Source organism: Bufo gargarizans, chromosome 2 (genome assembly GCF_014858855.1).
Source record: "Bufo gargarizans isolate SCDJY-AF-19 chromosome 2, ASM1485885v1, whole genome shotgun sequence".
Lineage (NCBI taxonomy): Eukaryota > Metazoa > Chordata > Amphibia > Anura > Bufonidae > Bufo > Bufo gargarizans.
The window spans coordinates 201,572,428-201,592,022 of record NC_058081.1 but is presented as its reverse complement, the minus strand read 5'-3'; the positions used below and the strand labels follow the sequence as shown (position 1 = coordinate 201,592,022).

General features: G+C 44.4%; 1 protein-coding gene across 1 annotated transcript in view; it reads left to right on the top strand.

Moving 5' to 3' along the window:
- Window positions 1–19,595, top strand: part of LOC122927751 (TRPM8 channel-associated factor homolog) — a 92,768-nt gene that overhangs the window by 63,961 nt on the left and 9,212 nt on the right. The window contains exons 6-7 of the mRNA XM_044279896.1: window positions 10,908–11,147; window positions 15,566–15,900. Coding sequence (XP_044135831.1) covers window positions 10,908–11,147; window positions 15,566–15,900 — 575 coding nt within the window. The remainder of the gene's footprint in view (window positions 1–10,907; window positions 11,148–15,565; window positions 15,901–19,595) is intronic.

Genomic DNA, 19,595 nt, shown 5'->3' with positions numbered 1-19,595 from the left:
CAGTAGGGCGAGATTAGGCAGATTAACTCCTCCAAAGGACTTGATTATTGATCGATCTGCAGCTGTGGGTCATTGAGCTGCTGATACTCAATTGCTCACTGTTTTTAGGCTGCCCAGACCGTTTGTCAGTCACTTTTTTCTGGGGTGATCGGCGGCCATTTTGTGTCTTGTGGTGCGCCAGCACAAGCTGCGACCGAGTGCATTTAACCCTCAATGGTGTGGTTGTTTTTTGGCTAAAGCCTACATCAGGGTGAAGCTGTCACACCAAGTGCATTTAACCAGCAATAGTCTGTTTATTTTTTGGCCATATACTACATCAGGGGCAAGCTGCGCCTGTCACCAAGTGCATTTAACCCTCAATGGTGTGGTTGTTTTTTGGCTAAAGCCTACATCAGGGTGAAGCTGTCACACCAAGTGCATTTAACCAGCAATAGTCTGTTTATTTTTTGGCCATATACTACATCAGGGGCAAGCTGCGCCTGTCACCAAGTGCATTTAACCCTCAATGGTGTGGTTGTTTTTTGGCTAAAGCCTACATCAGGGTGAAGCTGTCACACCAAGTGCATTTAACCAGCAATAGTCTGTTTATTTTTTGGCCATATACTACATCAGGGGCAAGCTGCGCCCGTCACCAAGTGCATTTAACCCTTAGTAGTGTGGTTGGTCAAGCTGTCACACCAAGTGCATTTAACCAGCAATAGTCTGTTCATTTTTTGGCCATATACTACATCAGGGGCAAGCTGCGCCCGTCACCAAGTGCATTTAACCCTCAGTAGTGTGGTTGGTCAAGCTGTCACACCAAGTGCATTTAACCAGCAATAGTCTGTTCATTTTTTGGCCATATACTACATCAGGGGCAAGCTGCGCCTGTCACCAAGTGCATTTAACCCTCAGTAGTGTGGTTGGTCAAGCTGTCACACCAAGTGCATTTAACCAGCAATAGTGTGGTTATTTTTTGGCCATATCCCAGTCTAATTCTGTCAGTAAATCCATACCGGTCACCCAGCGCCTAAATACTAGGCCTCAAATTTATATCGCGCTAAATCTGTCATTACCGCTGTACTGTTGTGGCTGGGCAAGTTATTTAGTGTCCGTCAAAGCACATTTTTTGTTCTGGGTTGAAATACAGTTCCCAATTTAGCAATTTCATAATTTAGTGGTTTCTGCTATATCAGAGCTATTTGAAATCTATCCCTAAAAGGGTATATAATATTCAAGGTGCACATAGGGTCATTCAGAATAACTTTACACACACGCTACTGTGCATTTCCAAGTCTAATTCTGTCAGTAAATCCATACCGGTCACCCAGCGCCTAAATACTAGGCCTCAAATTTATATCTAGCTAAATCTGTCGTTACCGCTGTACTGTTCTGGCTGGGCAAGTTATTTAGTGTCCGTCAAAGCACATTTTTTGTTCTGGGTTGAAATACAGTTCCCAATTTAGCAATTTCATAATTTAGTGGTTTCTGCTATATCAGAGCTATTTGAAATCTATCCCTAAAAGGGTATATAATATTCAAGGTGCACATAGGGTCATTCAGAATAACTTTACACACACGCTACTGTGCATTTCCAAGTCTAATTCTGTCAGTAAATCCATACCGGTCACCCAGCGCCTAAATACTAGGCCTCAAATTTATATCTAGCTAAATCTGTCGTTACCGCTGTACTGTTCTGGCTGGGCAAGTTATTTAGTGTCCGTCAAAGCACATTTTTTGTTCTGGGTTGAAATACAATTCCCAATTTAGCAATTTCGTAATTTAGTGGTTTCTGCTATATCAGAGCTATTTGAAATCTATCCCTAAAAGGGTATATAATATTCAAGGTGCACATAGGGTCATTCAGAATAACTTCACACACACGCTACTGTGCATTTCCAAGTCTAATTCTGTCAGTAAATCCATACCGGTCACCCAGCGCCTAAATACTAGGCCTCAAATTTATATCTAGCTAAATCTGTCGTTACCGCTGTACTGTTCTGGCTGGGCAAGTTATTTAGTGTCCGTCAAAGCACATTTTTTGTTCTGGGTTGAAATACAATTCCCAATTTAGCAATTTCGTAATTTAGTGGTTTCTGCTATATCAGAGCTATTTGAAATCTATCCCTAAAAGGGTATATAATATTCAAGGTGCACATAGGGTCATTCAGAATAACTTCACACACACGCTACTGTGCATTTCCAAGTCTAATTCTGTCAGTAAATCCATACCGGTCACCCAGCGCCTAAATACTAGGCCTCAAATTTATATCCCGCTAAATCTGTCGTTACTGCTGTACTGTTCTGGCTGGGCAAGTTATTTAGTGTCCGTCAAAGCACATTTTTTGTTCTGGGTTGAAATACAATTCCCAATTTAGCAATTTCATAATTTAGTGGTTTCTGCTGTATCAGAGCTATTTGAAATCTATCCCTAAAAGGGTATATAATATTCAAGGTGCACATAGGGTCATTCAGAATAACTTCACACACACGCTACTGTGCATTTCCAAGTCTAATTCTGTCAGTAAATCCATACCAGTCACCCAGCGCCTAAATACTAGGCCTCAAATTTATATCCCGCTAAATCTGTCATTACCGCTGTACTGTTCTGGCTGGGCAAGTTATTTAGTGTCCGTCAAAGCACATTTTTTGTTCTGGGTTGAAATACAATTCCCAATTTAGCAATTTCATAATTTAGTGGTTTCTGCTGTATCAGAGCTATTTGAAATCTATCCCTAAAAGGGTATATAATATTCAAGGTGCACATAGGGTCATTCAGAATAACTTCACACACACGCTACTGTGCATTTCCAAGTCTAATTCTGTCAGTAAATCCATACCGGTCACCCAGCGCCTAAATACTAGGCCTCAAATTTATATCCCGCTAAATCTGTCATTACCGCTGTACTGTTCTGGCTGGGCAAGTTATTTAGTGTCCGTCAAAGCACATTTTTTGTTCTGGGTTGAAATACAATTCCCAATTTAGCAATTTCATAATTTAGTGGTTTCTGCTGTATCAGAGCTATTTGAAATCTATCCCTAAAAGGGTATATAATATTCAAGGTGCACATAGGGTCATTCAGAATAACTTCACACACACGCTACTGTGCATTTCCAAGTCTAATTCTGTCAGTAAATCTATACCGGTCACCCAGAGCCTAAATACTAGGCCTCAAATTTATATTCAGCTGAATTTGAATACAATACATTGGGCCAAATAATATTTTTGTTGTTGTGGTGAACGATAACAATGAGGAAAACATCTAGTAAGGGACGCGGACGTGGACATGGTCGTGGTGGTGTTAGTGGACCCTCTGGTGCTGGGAGAGGACGTGGCCGTTCTGCCACATCCACACGTCCTAGTGTACCAACTACCTCAGGTCCCAGTAGCCGCCAGAATTTACAGCGATATATGGTGGGGCCCAATGCCGTTCTAAGGATGGTAAGGCCTGAGCAGGTACAGGCATTAGTCAATTGGGTGGCCGACAGTGGATCCAGCACGTTCACATTATCTCCCACCCAGTCTTCTGCAGAAAGCGCACAGATGGCGCCTGAAAACCAACCCCATCAGTCTGTCACATCACGCCCATGCATATCAGGGAAACTGTCTGAGCCTCAAGTTATGCAGCAGTCTCTTATGCTGTTTGAAGACTCTGCTGGCAGGGTTTCCCAAGGGCATCCACCTAGCCCTTCCCCAGCGGTGGAAGACATAGACTGCACTGACGCACAACCACTTATGTTTCCTGATGATGAGGACATGGGAATACCACCTCAGCATGTCTCTGATGATGACGAAACACAGGTGCCAACTGCTGCGTCTTTCTGCAGTGTGCAGACTGAACAGGAGGTCAGGGATCAAGACTGGGTGGAAGACGATGCAGGGGACGATGAGGTCCTAGACCCCACATGGAATGAAGGTCATGCCACTGACTTTCACAGTTCGGAGGAAGAGGCAGTGGTGAGACCGAGCCAACAGCGTAGCAAAAGAGGGAGCAGTGGGCAAAAGCAGGACACCCGCCGCCAAGAGACTCCGCCTGCTACTGACCGCCGCCATCTGGGACCGAGCACCCTAAAGGCAGCTTCAAGGAGTTCCCTGGCATGGCACTTCTTCAAACAATGTGCTGACGACAAGACCCGAGTGGTTTGCACGCTGTGCCATCAGAGCCTGAAGCGAGGCATTAACGTTCTGAACCTGAGCACAACCTGCATGACCAGGCACCTGCATGCAAAGCATGAACTGCAGTGGAGTAAACACCTTAAAACCAAGGAAGTCACTCAGGCTCCCCCTGCTACCTCTTCTGCTGCTGCCGCCTCGGCCTCTTCTGCTGCTGCCGCCTCGGCCTCTTCCTCCGCCTCTGGAGGAACGTTGGCACCTGCCGCCCAGCAAACAGGGGATGTACCACCAACACCACCACCACCTCCGTCACCAAGCGTCTCAACCATGTCACACGGCAGCGTTCAGCTCTCCATCTCACAAACATTTGAGAGAAAGCGTAAATTCCCACCTAGCCACCCTCGATCCCTGGCCCTGAATGCCAGCATTTCTAAACTACTGGCCTATGAAATGCTGTCATTTAGGCTGGTGGACACAGACAGCTTCAAACAGCTCATGTCGCTTGCTGTCCCACAGTATGTTGTTCCCAGCCGCCACTACTTCTCCAAGAGAGCCGTGCCTTCCCTGCACAACCAAGTATCCGATAAAATCAAGTGTGCACTGCGCAACGCCATCTGTAGCAAGGTCCACCTAACCACAGATACGTGGACCAGTAAGCACGGCCAGGGACGCTATATCTCCCTAACTGCACACTGGGTAAATGTAGTGGCAGCTGGGCCCCAGGCGGAGAGCTGTTTGGCGCACGTCCTTCCGCCGCCAAGGATCGCAGGGCAACATTCTTTGCCTCCTGTTGCCACCTCCTCCTTCTCGGCTTCCTCCTCCTCTTCTTCCACCTGCTCATCCAGTCAGCCACACACCTTCACCACCAACTTCAGCACAGCCCGGGGTAAACGTCAGCAGGCCATTCTGAAACTCATATGTTTGGGGGACAGGCCCCACACCGCACAGGAGTTGTGGCGGGGTATAGAACAACAGACCGACGAGTGGTTGCTGCCGGTGAGCCTCAAGCCCGGCCTGGTGGTGTGCGATAATGGGCGAAATCTCGTTGCAGCTCTGGGACTAGCCGGTTTGACGCACATCCCTTGCCTGGCGCATGTGCTGAATTTGGTGGTGCAGAAGTTCATTCACAACTACCCCGACATGTCAGAGTTGCTGCATAAAGTGCGGGCCGTCTGTTCGCGCTTCCGGCGTTCACATCCTGCCGCTGCTCGCCTGTCTGCGCTACAGCGTAACTTCGGCCTTCCCGCTCACCGCCTCATATGCGACGTGCCCACCAGGTGGAACTCCACCTTGCACATGCTGGACAGACTGTGCGAGCAGCAGCAGGCCATAGTGGAGTTTCAGCTGCAGCACGCACGGGTCAGTCGCACTGCGGAACAGCACCACTTCACCACCAATAACTGGGCCTCCATGCGAGACCTGTGTGCCCTGTTGCGCTGTTTCGAGTACTCCACCAACATGGCCAGTGGCGATGATGCCGTTATCAGCGTTACAATACCACTTCTATGTCTCCTTGAGAAAACACTTAGGGCGATGATGGAAGAGGAGGTGGCCCAGGAGGAGGAGGAGGAGGAGGAGGAAGAGGGGTCATTTTTAGCACTTTCAGGCCAGTCTCTTCGAAGTGACTCAGAGGGAGGTTTTTTGCAACAGCAGAGGCCAGGTACAAATGTGGCCAACCAGGGCCCACTACTGGAGGACGAGGAGGACGAGGATGAGGAGGAGGTGGAGGAGGATGAGGATGAAGCATGGTCACAGCGGGGTGGCACCCAACGCAGCTCGGGCCCATCACTGGTGCGTGGCTGGGGGGAAAGGCAGGACGATGACGATACGCCTCCCACAGAGGACAGCTTGTCCTTACCCCTGGGCAGCCTGGCACACATGAGCGACTACATGCTGCAGTGCCTGCGCAACGACAGCAGAGTTGCCCACATTTTAACGTGTGCGGACTACTGGGTTGCCACCCTGCTGGATCCACGCTACAAAGACAATGTGCCCACCTTACTTCCTGCACTGGAGCGTGATAGGAAGATGCGCGAGTACAAGCGCACGTTGGTAGACGCGCTACTTAGAGCATTCCCAAATGTCACAGGGGAACAAGTGGAAGCCCAAGGCCAAGGCAGAGGAGGAGCAAGAGGTCGCCAAGGCAGCTGTGTCACGGCCAGCTCCTCTGAGGGCAGGGTTAGCATGGCAGAGATGTGGAAAACTTTTGTCAACACGCCACAGCTAACTGCACCACCACCTGATACGCAACGTGTTAGCAGGAGGCAACATTTCACTAACATGGTGGAACAGTACGTGTGCACACCCCTCCACGTACTGACTGATGGTTCGGCCCCATTCAACTTCTGGGTCTCTAAATTGTCCACGTGGCCAGAGCTAGCCTTTTATGCCTTGGAGGTGCTGGCCTGCCCGGCGGCCAGCGTTTTGTCTGAACGTGTATTCAGCACGGCAGGGGGCGTCATTACAGACAAACGCAGCCGCCTGTCTACAGCCAATGTGGACAAGCTGACGTTCATAAAAATGAACCAGGCATGGATCCCACAGGACCTGTCCGTCCCTTGTCCAGATTAGACATTAACTACCTCCCCTTAACCATATATTATTGTACTTCAGGGCACTTCCTCATTCAATCCTATTTTTATTTTCATTTTACCATTATATTGCGAGGCTACCCAAAGTTGAATGAACCTCTCCTCTGTCTGGGTGCCGGGGCCTAAATATATGCCAATGAACTGTTCCAATGTTGGGTGACGTGAAGCCTGATTCTCTGCTATGACATGCAGACTAATTCTCTGCTGACATGAAGCCAGATCCTCTGTTACGGGACCTCTCTCCTCTGCCTGGGTGCTGGGCCTAAATATCTGACAATGGACTGTTGCATTGGTGGCTGACGTGAAGCCTGATTCTCTGCTATGATATGAAGACTGATTCTCTGCTGACATGAAGCCAGATTGTCTGTTACGGGACCTCTCTCCTCTGCCTGGGTGCTGGGCCTAAATTTATGAAAATGGACTGTTGCAGTGGTGGGTGACGTGAAGCCTGATTCTCTGCTATGACATGAAGACTGATTCTCTGCTGACATGAAGCCAGATTGTCTGTTACGGGACCTCTCTCCTCTGCCTGGGTGCTGGGCCTAAATATCTGACAATGGACTGTTGCATTGGTGGCTGACGTGAAGCCTGATTCTCTGCTATGATATGAAGACTGATTCTCTGCTGACATGAAGCCAGATTGTCTGTTACGGGACCTCTCTCCTCTGCCTGGGTGCTGGGCCTAAATTTATGAAAATGGACTGTTGCAGTGGTGGGTGACGTGAAGCCTGATTCTCTGCTATGACATGCAGACTAATTCTCTGCTGACATGAAGCCAGATTGTCTGTTACGGGACCTCTCTCCTCTGCCTGGGTGCTGGGCCTAAATATCTGACATTGGACTGTTGCATTGGTGGCTGACGTGAAGCCTGATTCTCTGCTATGACATGAAGACTGATTCTCTGCTGACATGAAGCCAGATTGTCTGTTACGGGACCTCTCTCCTCTGCCTGGGTGCTGGGCCTAAATATCTGACAATGGACTGTTGCATTGGTGGCTGACGTGAAGCCTGATTCTCTGCTATGATATGAAGACTGATTCTCTGCTGACATGAAGCCAGATTGTCTGTTACGGGACCTCTCTCCTCTGCCTGGGTGCTGGGCCTAAATTTATGAAAATGGACTGTTGCATTGGTGGCTGACGTGAAGCCTGATTCTCTGCTATGACATGAAGACTGATTCTCTGCTGACATGAAGCCAGATTGTCTGTTACGGGACCTCTCTCCTCTGCCTGGGTGCTGGGCCTAAATTTATGAAAATGGACTGTTACAGTGGTGGGTGACGTGATGCCTGATTCTCTGCTATGACATGAAGACTGATTCTCTGCTGACATTAAGCCAGATTGTCTGTTACGGGACCTCTCTCCTCTGCCTGGGTGCTGGGCCTAAATTTATGAAAATGGACTGTTGCAGTGGTGGGTGGCGTGAAGCCTGATTCTCTGCTATGACATGAAGACTGATTCTCTGCTGACATGAAGCCAGATTGTCTGTTACGGGACCTCTCTCCTCTGCCTGGGTGCTGGGCCTAAATTTATGAAAATGGACTGTTGCAGTGGTGGGTGACGTGAAGCCTGATTCTCTGCTATGATATGAAGACTGATTCTCTGCTGACATGAAGCCAGATTGTCTGTTACGAGACCTCTCTCCTCTGCCTGGGTGCTGGGCCTAAATTTATGAAAATGGACTGTTGCAGTGGTGGGTGACGTGAAGCCTGATTCTCTGCTATGACATGAAGACTAATTCTCTGCTGACATGAAGCCAGATTGTCTGTTACGGGACCTCTCTCCTCTGCCTGGGTGCTGGGCCTAAATTTATGAAAATGGACTGTTACAGTGGTGGGTGACGTGAAGCCAGATTCTCTGCTATGATATGAAGACTGATTCTCTGCTGACATGAAGCCAGATTGTCTGTTACGAGACCTCTCTCCTATGCCTGGGTGCTGGGCCTAAATTTATGAAAATGGACTGTTACAGTGGTGGGTGACGTGAAGCCTGATTCTCTGCTATGACATGAAGACTGATTCTCTGCTGACATGAAGCCAGATTGTCTGTTACGGGACCTCTCTCCTCTGCCTGGGTGCTGGGCCTAAATTTATGAAAATGGACTGTTGCAGTGGTGGGTGACGTGAAGCCTGATTCTCTGCTATGATATGAAGACTGATTCTCTGCTGACATGAAGCCAGATTGTCTGTTACAGGACCTCTCTCCTCTGCCTGGGTGCTGGGCCTAAATTTATGAAAATGGACTGTTGCAGTGGTGGGTGACGTGAAGCCTGATTCTCTGCTATGACATGAAGACTGATTCTCTGCTGACATGAAGCCAGATTCTCTGTTACGGGACCTCTCTCCTCTGCCTGGGCGCTGGGCCTAAATATCTGACAATGGACTGTTGCATTGGTGGCTGACGTGAAGCCTGATTCTCTGCTATGACATGAAGACTGATTCTCTGCTGACATGAAGCCAGATTCTCTGTCACGGGACCTCTCTCCAATTGATTTTGGTTAATTTTTATTTATTTAATTTTTATTGTAATTCATTTCCCTATCCACATTTGTTTGCAGGGGATTTACCTACATGTTGCTGCCTTTTGCAGCCCTCTAGCCCTTTCCTGGGCTGTTTTACAGCCTTTTTAGTGCCGAAAAGTTCGGGTCCTCATTGACTTCAATGGGGTTTGGGTTCGGGACGAAGTTCGGATCGGGTTCGGATCCCGAACCCGAACATTTTCGGGAAGGTCGGCCGAACTTCTCGAACCCGAACATCCAGGTGTCCGCTCAACTCTACTCATTACCCATGTATGAGTGGCGCATCAGAGCATTTCTACCTCCGATGCTCCCCCTTGCCTTGTGTTGCATCATGCAGTACAAGGGCTGTTTGTTTACTGCCGGTGACGTACCAGGCTTTTTTTCAGTATGCTAGGAGGAGGCTTCCACCTAGCAGTGATCCTGGCACTAATGGGTAGTCTTTATTGCTGCCCTAGGATGTTTTACAGGGCAGCTCTAAACACAGAAGTCTCCGCCAAACATACCCATGTGAAGACCGGCATGTCACCGGTAGTAAAAAAACAACTGTTCTGCGCGATGCAGTGCAGGGGGCGAGAGGGAACAAGAAATGCTCTGATGCTCCACTCAGACATAGCAAATTAGTGAAGTAGAGACGCTCCCCATTATAATGAATGGGACCAGGCGGACTTCCGGCAACACATGGGTGTATACTGTAGTACGGATCCAGCAGGCTGTTCCCCTGCCGGAATGAGTAACACCAGTGTGAAAGAAGCCTAAGTTAACTGCCCAATCATAGCCATCATCCAGCCATGTTTCAGTTATTTCATAGTCCTCTTCAGACATTGCGAAATTTCAGTTCACCAGTTTTATTAGAGAGGTTTAGAGATTAAGAGGTTTTTGTATATTTTTTACCTACACCTTTCCGTATAAACTATTCTAATCCTTCCCTCCATTCCACCTCCAGTTCCATTACCTCGCCTCAGGTCTCTATCTTCACGATTTTCCCCTCCCATAATGTAATTACTCTCCCCCAAGTCCCTAGTTTAGATGCTCCTACAACCTTCTAGTGATCTTCTTCCCCAAAACAGCTGCCCCTTCCCCATTGAGGTGCCGCCTACCTTCCTACACCAGTTCTTGAGCCACTTGTTAACCTCCCTAATTTCCAGCCGCCGTTCTGGTGTGGCTTTTGGTACCAGTAGCATTTCCGAAAATACCATCTTTGAGGTCCTTGCCCTGAGCTTGCGACCTAAATTCCTAAAATCATTTTTAAAGATCCTTCACCCACCTCTAACTTTGTCATTGGTTCCAATGTGGACCATGGCCGCTGGGTCTTTGGCTGCCTCTCCCAGAATCTATCAACCCGATCTGTTATATGTCGAACTTGAGCACCAGGAAGACAACACACCGTTCGATGATCCCAGTCTTTGTGACAGATTGCCCTATCTGTACCCCTAATTATCAATTAAGTCTGCAAATGTATTGTTCATACAATATGAATTATATATGTTGTATATATTAAATGTGTAGTTTTACACTGTGATTAGTACTGTATGCTCTTTTAGCAACAGTAAAAATTCTAGACCCAAGACTGTTCTAAATTTTTTTGTCTGGTGCTGTGCCATACATGCAATATATAAATTAGTTTTTCCTGATATTCTTATATCATTGTATCATGTAATAGCTGGTTTCATATACTGTGTAGTCACCTAAATGTGTCTTGTCACCAGGACAAACTAAAGTTTCTTCGTGGTTGGATACATTACGCACCTCAACATCTCCTTGGGCTGAGCTTAGCGCAGAGAATATTACCCTGACTGTCCCTACTGATAAAGTCCGCTCACTAGAGGATCCTGAATCGCTTATGTCTTTATGGGATAACATCATGTCAACAGTGACTGATCTGGCATCTATCCCAAAGAAACTGCCTCGTCCAGAAAGAATTGTGGCCGATGTTCAGATCTCAGCAGGTAAGGTGGACTATTCATCACATCCAGGTCCTGGTCATGAGGTATAAGACATTTGAACACCTTCTGCACCTTACCAAGTAAAAATTATTAGCAAGATATAAATGGCACTAACCCTGAGTTATTGTGTATATGTTAAAAGGGTTGTTCAGGATTTTAAGAAACTTAGGTATAAAATAAAGGAATTTAGCATTTAGTCCAAAAAGTTAAACTTTGGTCTCATCTGACCAGAGCATCTTTTTCTTCATGTTTCCTATGTCCCCTAAATGGCTTTTGGCAAACTGCAAATGGGACTTCTTATAGCTTGCTTTCAAAAATGGCTTTCCTCTTGCAACTCTTCCATAAAGGCCAGATTTGTGCAGTACACGTCTAATAGTTGTCCTTTGAACAGATTCTCCCACCTAGGCTGTGGATCTCTGCAGATACTCCAGAGAGACCATGGACTTCTTGGGTGCCTATCTAATTAGTGCTCTCCTTGCCTCGGCTGTCAGTTTAGGTGGACGGCATGTCTTGGCAGGTTTGCAGTTGAACCATACTCCTTCCATTTTCAGATGATGGATTAAACAGTGTTCCGTGAGATGTTAAGAGCTTTGGATGTTTTTTTTTTTTATAACCTAACCCTGCTTTACACATTACAATATTATCCCTGACCTGTCTGGTGTTTTCCTTGGTATTAATAATGCTGTTTGAACACTAATGTTTTCTAACAAACATCTGAGGCCTTCACAGAACAGCTGTAGTTATACAGAGAATAAATTACACACATGTGGACGCTATTTACTAATTAGGTGACTTCTGAATGCAATTGGTCATACTGGGTTCGTGGTCAAAGCTCTACAGCTTTGACCACGAATATCTTAGCTGAATTCGGCCCATCTATATGGTTAAAATCAGTAGACAAATGAGCACTGTTTCGGTTTTAGATGGAAAAGGCATTTCTACCTGGGGAGATATTGATAAATATTTGTGTCCACAATCCTGCTCTGAATCAGTAATTCCTTTGCCGCCAAAAAATACTTCCCAGCATCTTAATATACAAATTCTAGTAATACTGCAGCCTGGATGAGCTTTTTCTCTCAAGCATTGAGCAAGAATCTTCACCCGGTATGAGACAAACTTTCTGATATCAAGCAAGATGTTCTGCAAGATTGTTCTGCACATTGTCACATTCACAAAATGAGCCTCAAACAATCTCACCAAATACCAACTCCATTTAAACAGATTTTATGATTATATTGAGGATCATGATAATTGCGGTCGCAGAAACAAGTTAGGCTTCAGATGTGTTCTACAATCAGTTGCATCAGAGGCCTCTTCTAAAGAAATATGCAAATAACTACTGGGCTCTACCTTTACCACAGACAGAGCTTTGCACACAGAGCTCTACTGACAACTCCTAAACCCAGTGAACCACCCAGAGACATTATGTGTCGCTTCCCAAAATTTCCAACAAAAAGAACAGATCCTGGCCAAAAATCGAGAGAGAGATGGAAGAGATTACAGATGAAGGGGCTGTAATTGCAATCTTCCAAGATGTAGCACCCATGACTCTTGGAACTGTAAATAGAGAATCCTTAAAGGGAATCTGTCAGCAGTTTTATGCTGCTTGGTAACAGCTCCAGTACATGCCGAGTCATTATATTCATGAGCTTCTGCCTTTCTCCGCCCCCTGCCACTGACAGTTTTTCCCCCGAGCTGAATTAGCAGCAGCTGGGTGGAGAAAATCAGGGGCTCGTGAGTATTCAGCACTCATCGGCATGCACTGAAACTGTTCAGTACAAGATTATAATAAAATTGCTGGGTCAATTAATGAAAGTTACCAAGCATTTTGCTAAGGGGATCTGTCACTAGTTATGTTACCCTTAGGACACAAAAAAATATATAATTAGTGACAGATTTCTTTAAACCAATTACAGATCTACTAAAGAAAAAAAAAATCTCTTTCCGATGGCTGTTCCCCTTGGGATATTTATATCTCTAAAATTGGTTATCCAATCTCCTTGTGATTTGGAGGCAGTGTTTGGATAGTCGGGGTTTTGGATATCCTGGACTGGTTGAGTGCTACAGTATCACACCTCAGACACCTTGGGAACAAGCTGGCTTTCCCTTTTTTTTTGAAAATCCAAGAAAATAAATCCAAGAAAAAACTAGAAGAATGACTCCAAGGAGTTTTTTAGCGGACATTGAATAACCTTCTGATAATTAGATTATATATTTTTTTCAGTCAAACTTTCTTCATTTGATCTCTAAAGTAACTATTGAATCTATGACCCAGTCAGATTGCTCCCCAGTTTTTCTTATTTTCCATACTCATGTCCAACACCCTAAATATTGACACTGGAGACTAAACAAAACATTACTGAATAAAAAAAAAACTAGTGACAGGATACAGAAACAATTACAAGAGGGTTTTTTGAAGAGAACACAACCCCAGAGACCTCTTCACATACAGTATATTGTGGGAATCTCGCAAATTCCTAGGGGATAGCCTCATATCTCAAAAAGCACTTTAAGCTCCCAGTCTTCCCCTGGCAAAGTGTTTGTAAAATCTATGAAACACTTGTTGGGTCAAAGGATTCATTTCACCCCTCAATCATTTCCAAAATGGGGTGACTTTTTGGGGGTTTCTTTTTTAGGGGTTCCCTTATGGTCTCTTCAAATATGACATGGCACCTAAAACCACTCCAGCAGAATCTGCCCTCCAAAAACAATGCTGTGCTCCTTTCCTTGTGAGCCCTGCTGCGTGAAGAGATTTTCAACCACATGAGGTGTTTCTGTAAACCACTGAATCAGGATAACAAATATTGAGGTTGGTTTTGCTGTCAACACTTGCTCTGTTACAAGAAAATCTGCACAATAAAAATGAAATTTTTTAATTTCACCTCCATTTTGCTTTAATTCCTGTGGAACACCTAAAGGGTTAACAAAGTTTGTAAAATCAGTTTTGAATAAATTGAGTGTTGTAGTTTCTAAAATTGCTTCTTGTTCGGGTGGTTTCTATTATGTAAGCCCTTTAGAGTCCCTTCAGAACTGACTTAGTCCTTACAAAAATGATTTTGAAAAATTTCTTGAAAATGTAAAAAATTGCTTCCAAAATTCTAAGCCTGCCAACATCCTAAAAAAATAAAATGACATTTACAAAATGATGCCAACAAAAAATAGACATATGATAAATTTTAATTATTAACTATTTTGCGGGGATTCACCCTTTGTCTTAAAAGCAGAGAAATTCTAATTTAGAAAATTGCAAATTTTTCCACATATTTCTAGAAATTTGGATTTTGTTTTAACATAAAGGTAAAACATAAATCAAATCCACCACTAACATGAATAAAATGTGTCATGAGAAAAAAAATCTTAGATATGTCAAAGCGTTCCAAAGTTATTACCTCATAAAGTGGCACATGTCAGACTTGAAAAAGGGGGCTTTGCCATTTGGTCCAAACTGGCTTTTGTTGGAAAGGGTTAAAATTTAAAGGGAAGCCTACCATGAAAATGCAGAGCAATCTGCAGGCATTATGTTATAGAACGGGGGTGCACAACGTTTCCTCTTTGGGGGCCACATTGCCAGACTGAACCAATGACTAGGGCCGAAATTAAAATTTAAAGGTGTATTAACAACTGAAATATTGTACTTATGGCACATTGAACACACATTATATACCATTAATGTCTAGTTACATTTCCAGGAATCTAATGAGAGAAATACATGAAAAATACATGTGAGCAGCCACAAGACATAGGCATACATGTCTGTTACTAGATGGTTGGGGGCCGCACAGAATGGTATCAAGGGCCACATGTGGCCCCCGGGCCGCAGGTTGTGCACCCCTGTTATAGAAGCAAATTGATATATAGTTTTGAGGGAAAAAGATTCAGAATAACTTGAAATGTATTTATATAAATCTCAGCTCTTTCTATGCTTAGTAGATAAGAGAAGAAACAAGGTTTGTGCGCTACTCTTCACATGGTAAGTGTAAGTTTATTAGGATGTTTATGATAACGCGTTTCGGAGCTGGACAGGCACCTTCTTCGAATCACAGCTGCCTATTTCTATGCTTAGGAGTCATGTGGGTGGTCCTACCCAGTGATTGACAGCCTTCCCTGTATGACTGTGCATAGAGAGGTAGCTGTCGATTACTGATAAGACCACCCACATGACTTCTAAGCATAGAAAGAGCTGAGGTTTCAAAGAATAAAGTGCAATTTCTGGTTCTGGTACTTCAGTACAAATACTGAATCTTTTCCCACAAAACTAAATCTGCTCAGCTCCTCCTGCTCTATAACATGCTGCCTGCATGTTCAGGGGTAGCGTTTACTGAAAAGAGAAAGTGACATTACTTGAGGACTTCCTTCAATGATCCTTTTATCAACTCAACCTTGCATCCTTTAAATTTCTTAACCTTTTTCTGTTGCTCTAGGTTTTATGCATGCTGGATACCCAATAATGTGCCATGTGCCAACAGCATCTTCTTTAGTAAGTGTTACATCATTGAAGAAAGGCATGTGGGGGGCTGCACATGAGCTTGGTCACAACCAGCAGAGAGGAGTTTGGGAATTCCCTCCTCACACCACAGAAGCCACCTGTAACCTGTGGTCAGTTTATGTACATGAAATCTTGCTGGGGATCCCAAGACATAACGCTCATCCTGCTCTCAAGCCAGGAGACAGAGAAAAAAGAATCAAGCAGTATCTGAAGAATGGAGCCAAACTTGATGAGTGGAGCGTGTGGACAGCGCTTGAGACTTATCTTCAGGTACTTTACACTATTAATGCACAACTTCTTTTCAGATATCCTCATGGGTATGTGTATCCTGCCTTACTACTATATATTTATTTCCTGTTGCTTGTTTTTTTTTACTGTTTCTTATATAGCTTATATAGCTCCTACGTACTCTGCTGTGATGTACAGAAATTGTTATCACATAAAATAAATCCTTGTCCCCAACAGGGCTCACAATCTAATTTCTAATCTCAGACAAACTAGGTCCATTCATTGGAAGTCAATTAACCTATAAGTAAGATTTAGTAGTGTAGGATGAAACTAGAAAACCTAGAAGAGACCCATACAAACATAAAAAGAAAACAGCCGATCAGAGTGAGCACCCTCAGTAGTAATAGCGGCAATCCACTCCACCATCGGCAAAAACAAACAGCCATTTCGCGCTACTGCGCATCCTCAGGTCAATGATATACTCACGCAGTTACGTTGCTCTTTTTATGCCGGTTACCAGAATTGTCATAGCAACAAGTCTGATGTCCGGCTTGTAACATCCCATGCATCAAACATGAACATACTTATTAAAAGACAATATTCCCTCCAAAAATGCACTCAGATCATTTTTATCATCAAAGTCCAAAGGACCCATTGCTACCGAATGTATAATCCAACCGTCTTCCTTACATAACAACGTACGATGTCTATCTTGCCCTTGTGGAGGATATAATACCAGCTCTATCCCTGAAAAATTCAGGACATTGGGGTTACCCCCATGTATCATCCTTATATGTTCTATTAAATGGGGAGACCTCTTACCTGAACAAATCGAGTTTACATGCTCCCTAAACCTTTCACGTAGACTCCTAATCATCGCACTTTATGATGTACCCCTCCAAAGTTCAGGTACTTAAATTGGGGGTTATTTTTGCAAAGGTAACAACTTCCGCATCTGCGGTACCCTACAGGCATAAGATCTCTTAACCAATTGTTGGGCTTTTCCTTCACAAAGCGACTCTTCACTACTTTATCCTTAAAAGTATGACTTCTTCTAATGGTCCATTCACGCGTCTTCAAGTGTTTTGCGGTCTGCACTATAATAGAAATGCCTTTTCTTGTCCATGTCTACGGACAAGAATAGGACATGTTCTATTTTTTTGCAGGGCCGCGGAACGGAAGTGTGGATGCGGACAGCACACTGTCTGCATCTTTTCCGGCCCTATTGAAAATGAATGGGTCTGCATCCGTTCCTCAAAATTGCAGTACGGATGTGGACCCACATTGCGGGCGTGTAAATGGACCCTAAAGGTAATAAGTGCATTCTTATCAGTTAAATCACTAAGGCTATTATCCTTCATTAATTAGGTTATTAAATATAGCTTTATGAATGGCATCCGTTATTGGGCTATACTTAAATGAGAAAGTGAAACGTCTCTGTCTCCTCCCCTTTTTACCTGAGGTAACTCTTCTAAATAGAAGGTCACTCTGAGTAAATTGGGAAGCCTTGGTCATAGCCTTATCCAATAGCTCCATCGGGTATCCCCTGGAGAGTAGACAATTCCTCAAATCTAAGGCTTAGGACCTATAATCGTCCTCTGTACCATTGATTCTCCTCAGTCTGACAAATTGCCCATATGGGACTGACTTCTTTACAACTGAGGATGAAAGCTGTTGTAGTGCAGTCACTGTGGGCTTTCTATAGTTCTTAGTAACCAATCCATCACCCTCCACCACAACCGCAACATCTCAAATCGAGAGTCTCAAAAATTACAGGTGTTTCTATGCTGGTTCCCGTTCGTCTTCTTGTCTGATTCATATACTGTGTTTGGTTGGATTCCAGTCCTGTTGTCCGTGGTTCTCTGCAGGTAGCAGCCAAGTGTACCGGAACCTTCCTGGAGGTGCGACCAGTGAGCCCTCAGCCCAGTTCATCCCCACCACCAGTGAAGAATGGGGCTTACTGGCTCTCTGCCCTCTGGGTTTTGCCTCTGGTCTGCCTTTACACTTTAATATGACTCAAAAAAGGGTTATTCAAAGAGTATACATATTTGTCCTTAAATCTAGTAAGTTATATGTTGGCAAATGTACAAGACCCTGGTGTCCCCATGGCTGTACCATGTTTCTGTCTATACCATTGGTTTCCAAATCTAAAGGTATTATTAGTTAGAATCAATTCCAAGGCTTCCTTCACAAAACCATTGCTCTTTTTACTCTTATTATTTCCCTCTAACACTTCCAACACTGACCTAATTCCTATTTCATGCAGTATTCGAGTATACAAACTCTCCATATCCAGGGATCCAGGGACATCAAACGATATCCCTCCTGCCACCGAAAAGACTTTAATGCTAGGAGGAAATTGTTTCTGCCCCACAGGTATGATGGTATGCTGTCCAGGAGTGCCCTCAATAGCCAATCAATTTATTTTGATAACTGTTCAGTCACTGAGCCGATCGCAGCCACAATAGGTCGGACTGGAGGTCGTTCCAGCGACATATATTTTCGGTAGAAAATACCAAGATGGCTTGAATGGATAAAGCGGTAGGAGTGTCTCTGCTACTTTCCTGGACAAAAGATTCCATTCCACATATTTAGGAAGTAACCTCCTCAAATGGGTCTGAATTCTAATGGTGGGGTCCACTGACAGTGTCTCATATGTGTCCACATCTCACAATTGCCTTAATGCCTCTGCAACGTAATACTCCCTCATCATCAACACCATATTGCCCCCCTTGTCTGCTGGTTTCACCACAATGTGTTTATATGACAGTAACCTTTTCAAAGTTTTCCTTTCACCCAAACTACACAGGATACACTAATGCTCTTACGTCTTTCAAAACCTGACGGTAAAACACATCAACATCCCCCAGCAGTCAAGGGGGGACAAAATGTGGATCTAATACCACCTGTAAATTCACGAATAGGTAAATTTTTAACCTCATTCCCATCACTATTTAGATCTGCCAAGAATCCTAGACATGGCACTTCCATCTCATCAAAATTGGCAGAGGTACTAAAACTCAAAGGACCAATTGTGACGGGTATTTCACCATCTATCCACCATCTTGCTCTTCTTGGGTTACATTTGTAAACATGTTATGCAAATTTTATTTACGCACAGCCTTAAATAGATCAACCTAAAAAATGAACGGGTTGAATTACTCAACTAGACTGTAACTAACTCCCTTACTAAGACACAGTCTGGTATCAACTCCAACAAGGTCAAATTAACCACATTACTATTCCTCAACCTGATGTGCGAAGGTTGTGCTATCGTCTCCATGAGATATGTTTCCGTTGTTCATTTGTCCTCTTCCTGTGGCTTCTTCTGGTACTCCGCCTAAAGGGGTCATACCCTCGTCAAAATCTGATCTCTTAGCTGGACGATTGTTGGAATCATCAGAGACATTTGAATCTGTGGTCCAATAGCCATTTTTGCATAAGTATCGCTTCCTCCGTTGTTTCCTTGAACTCCATTCAAATACTTTGCCCAAATCATAATCCTGATTGTCCCTCTACTTGGGTTAATACCAACTTCCTATCCAGTTTTTATCACAGGCCTGGAACTGGTTGTCTGTTAGTCTCATTTGCAACTCTGCTTTGGCTTTTGTTAGCTCCTCCTTGATCCTAGCATACGCAATTTCTTTCCTATTCAAAACCAACTCCAGGATCTGTGGTGAGAACTCCGAGTGTAAATGTTGACACTTATCTACAAAATCATTATCATCCTGATATTG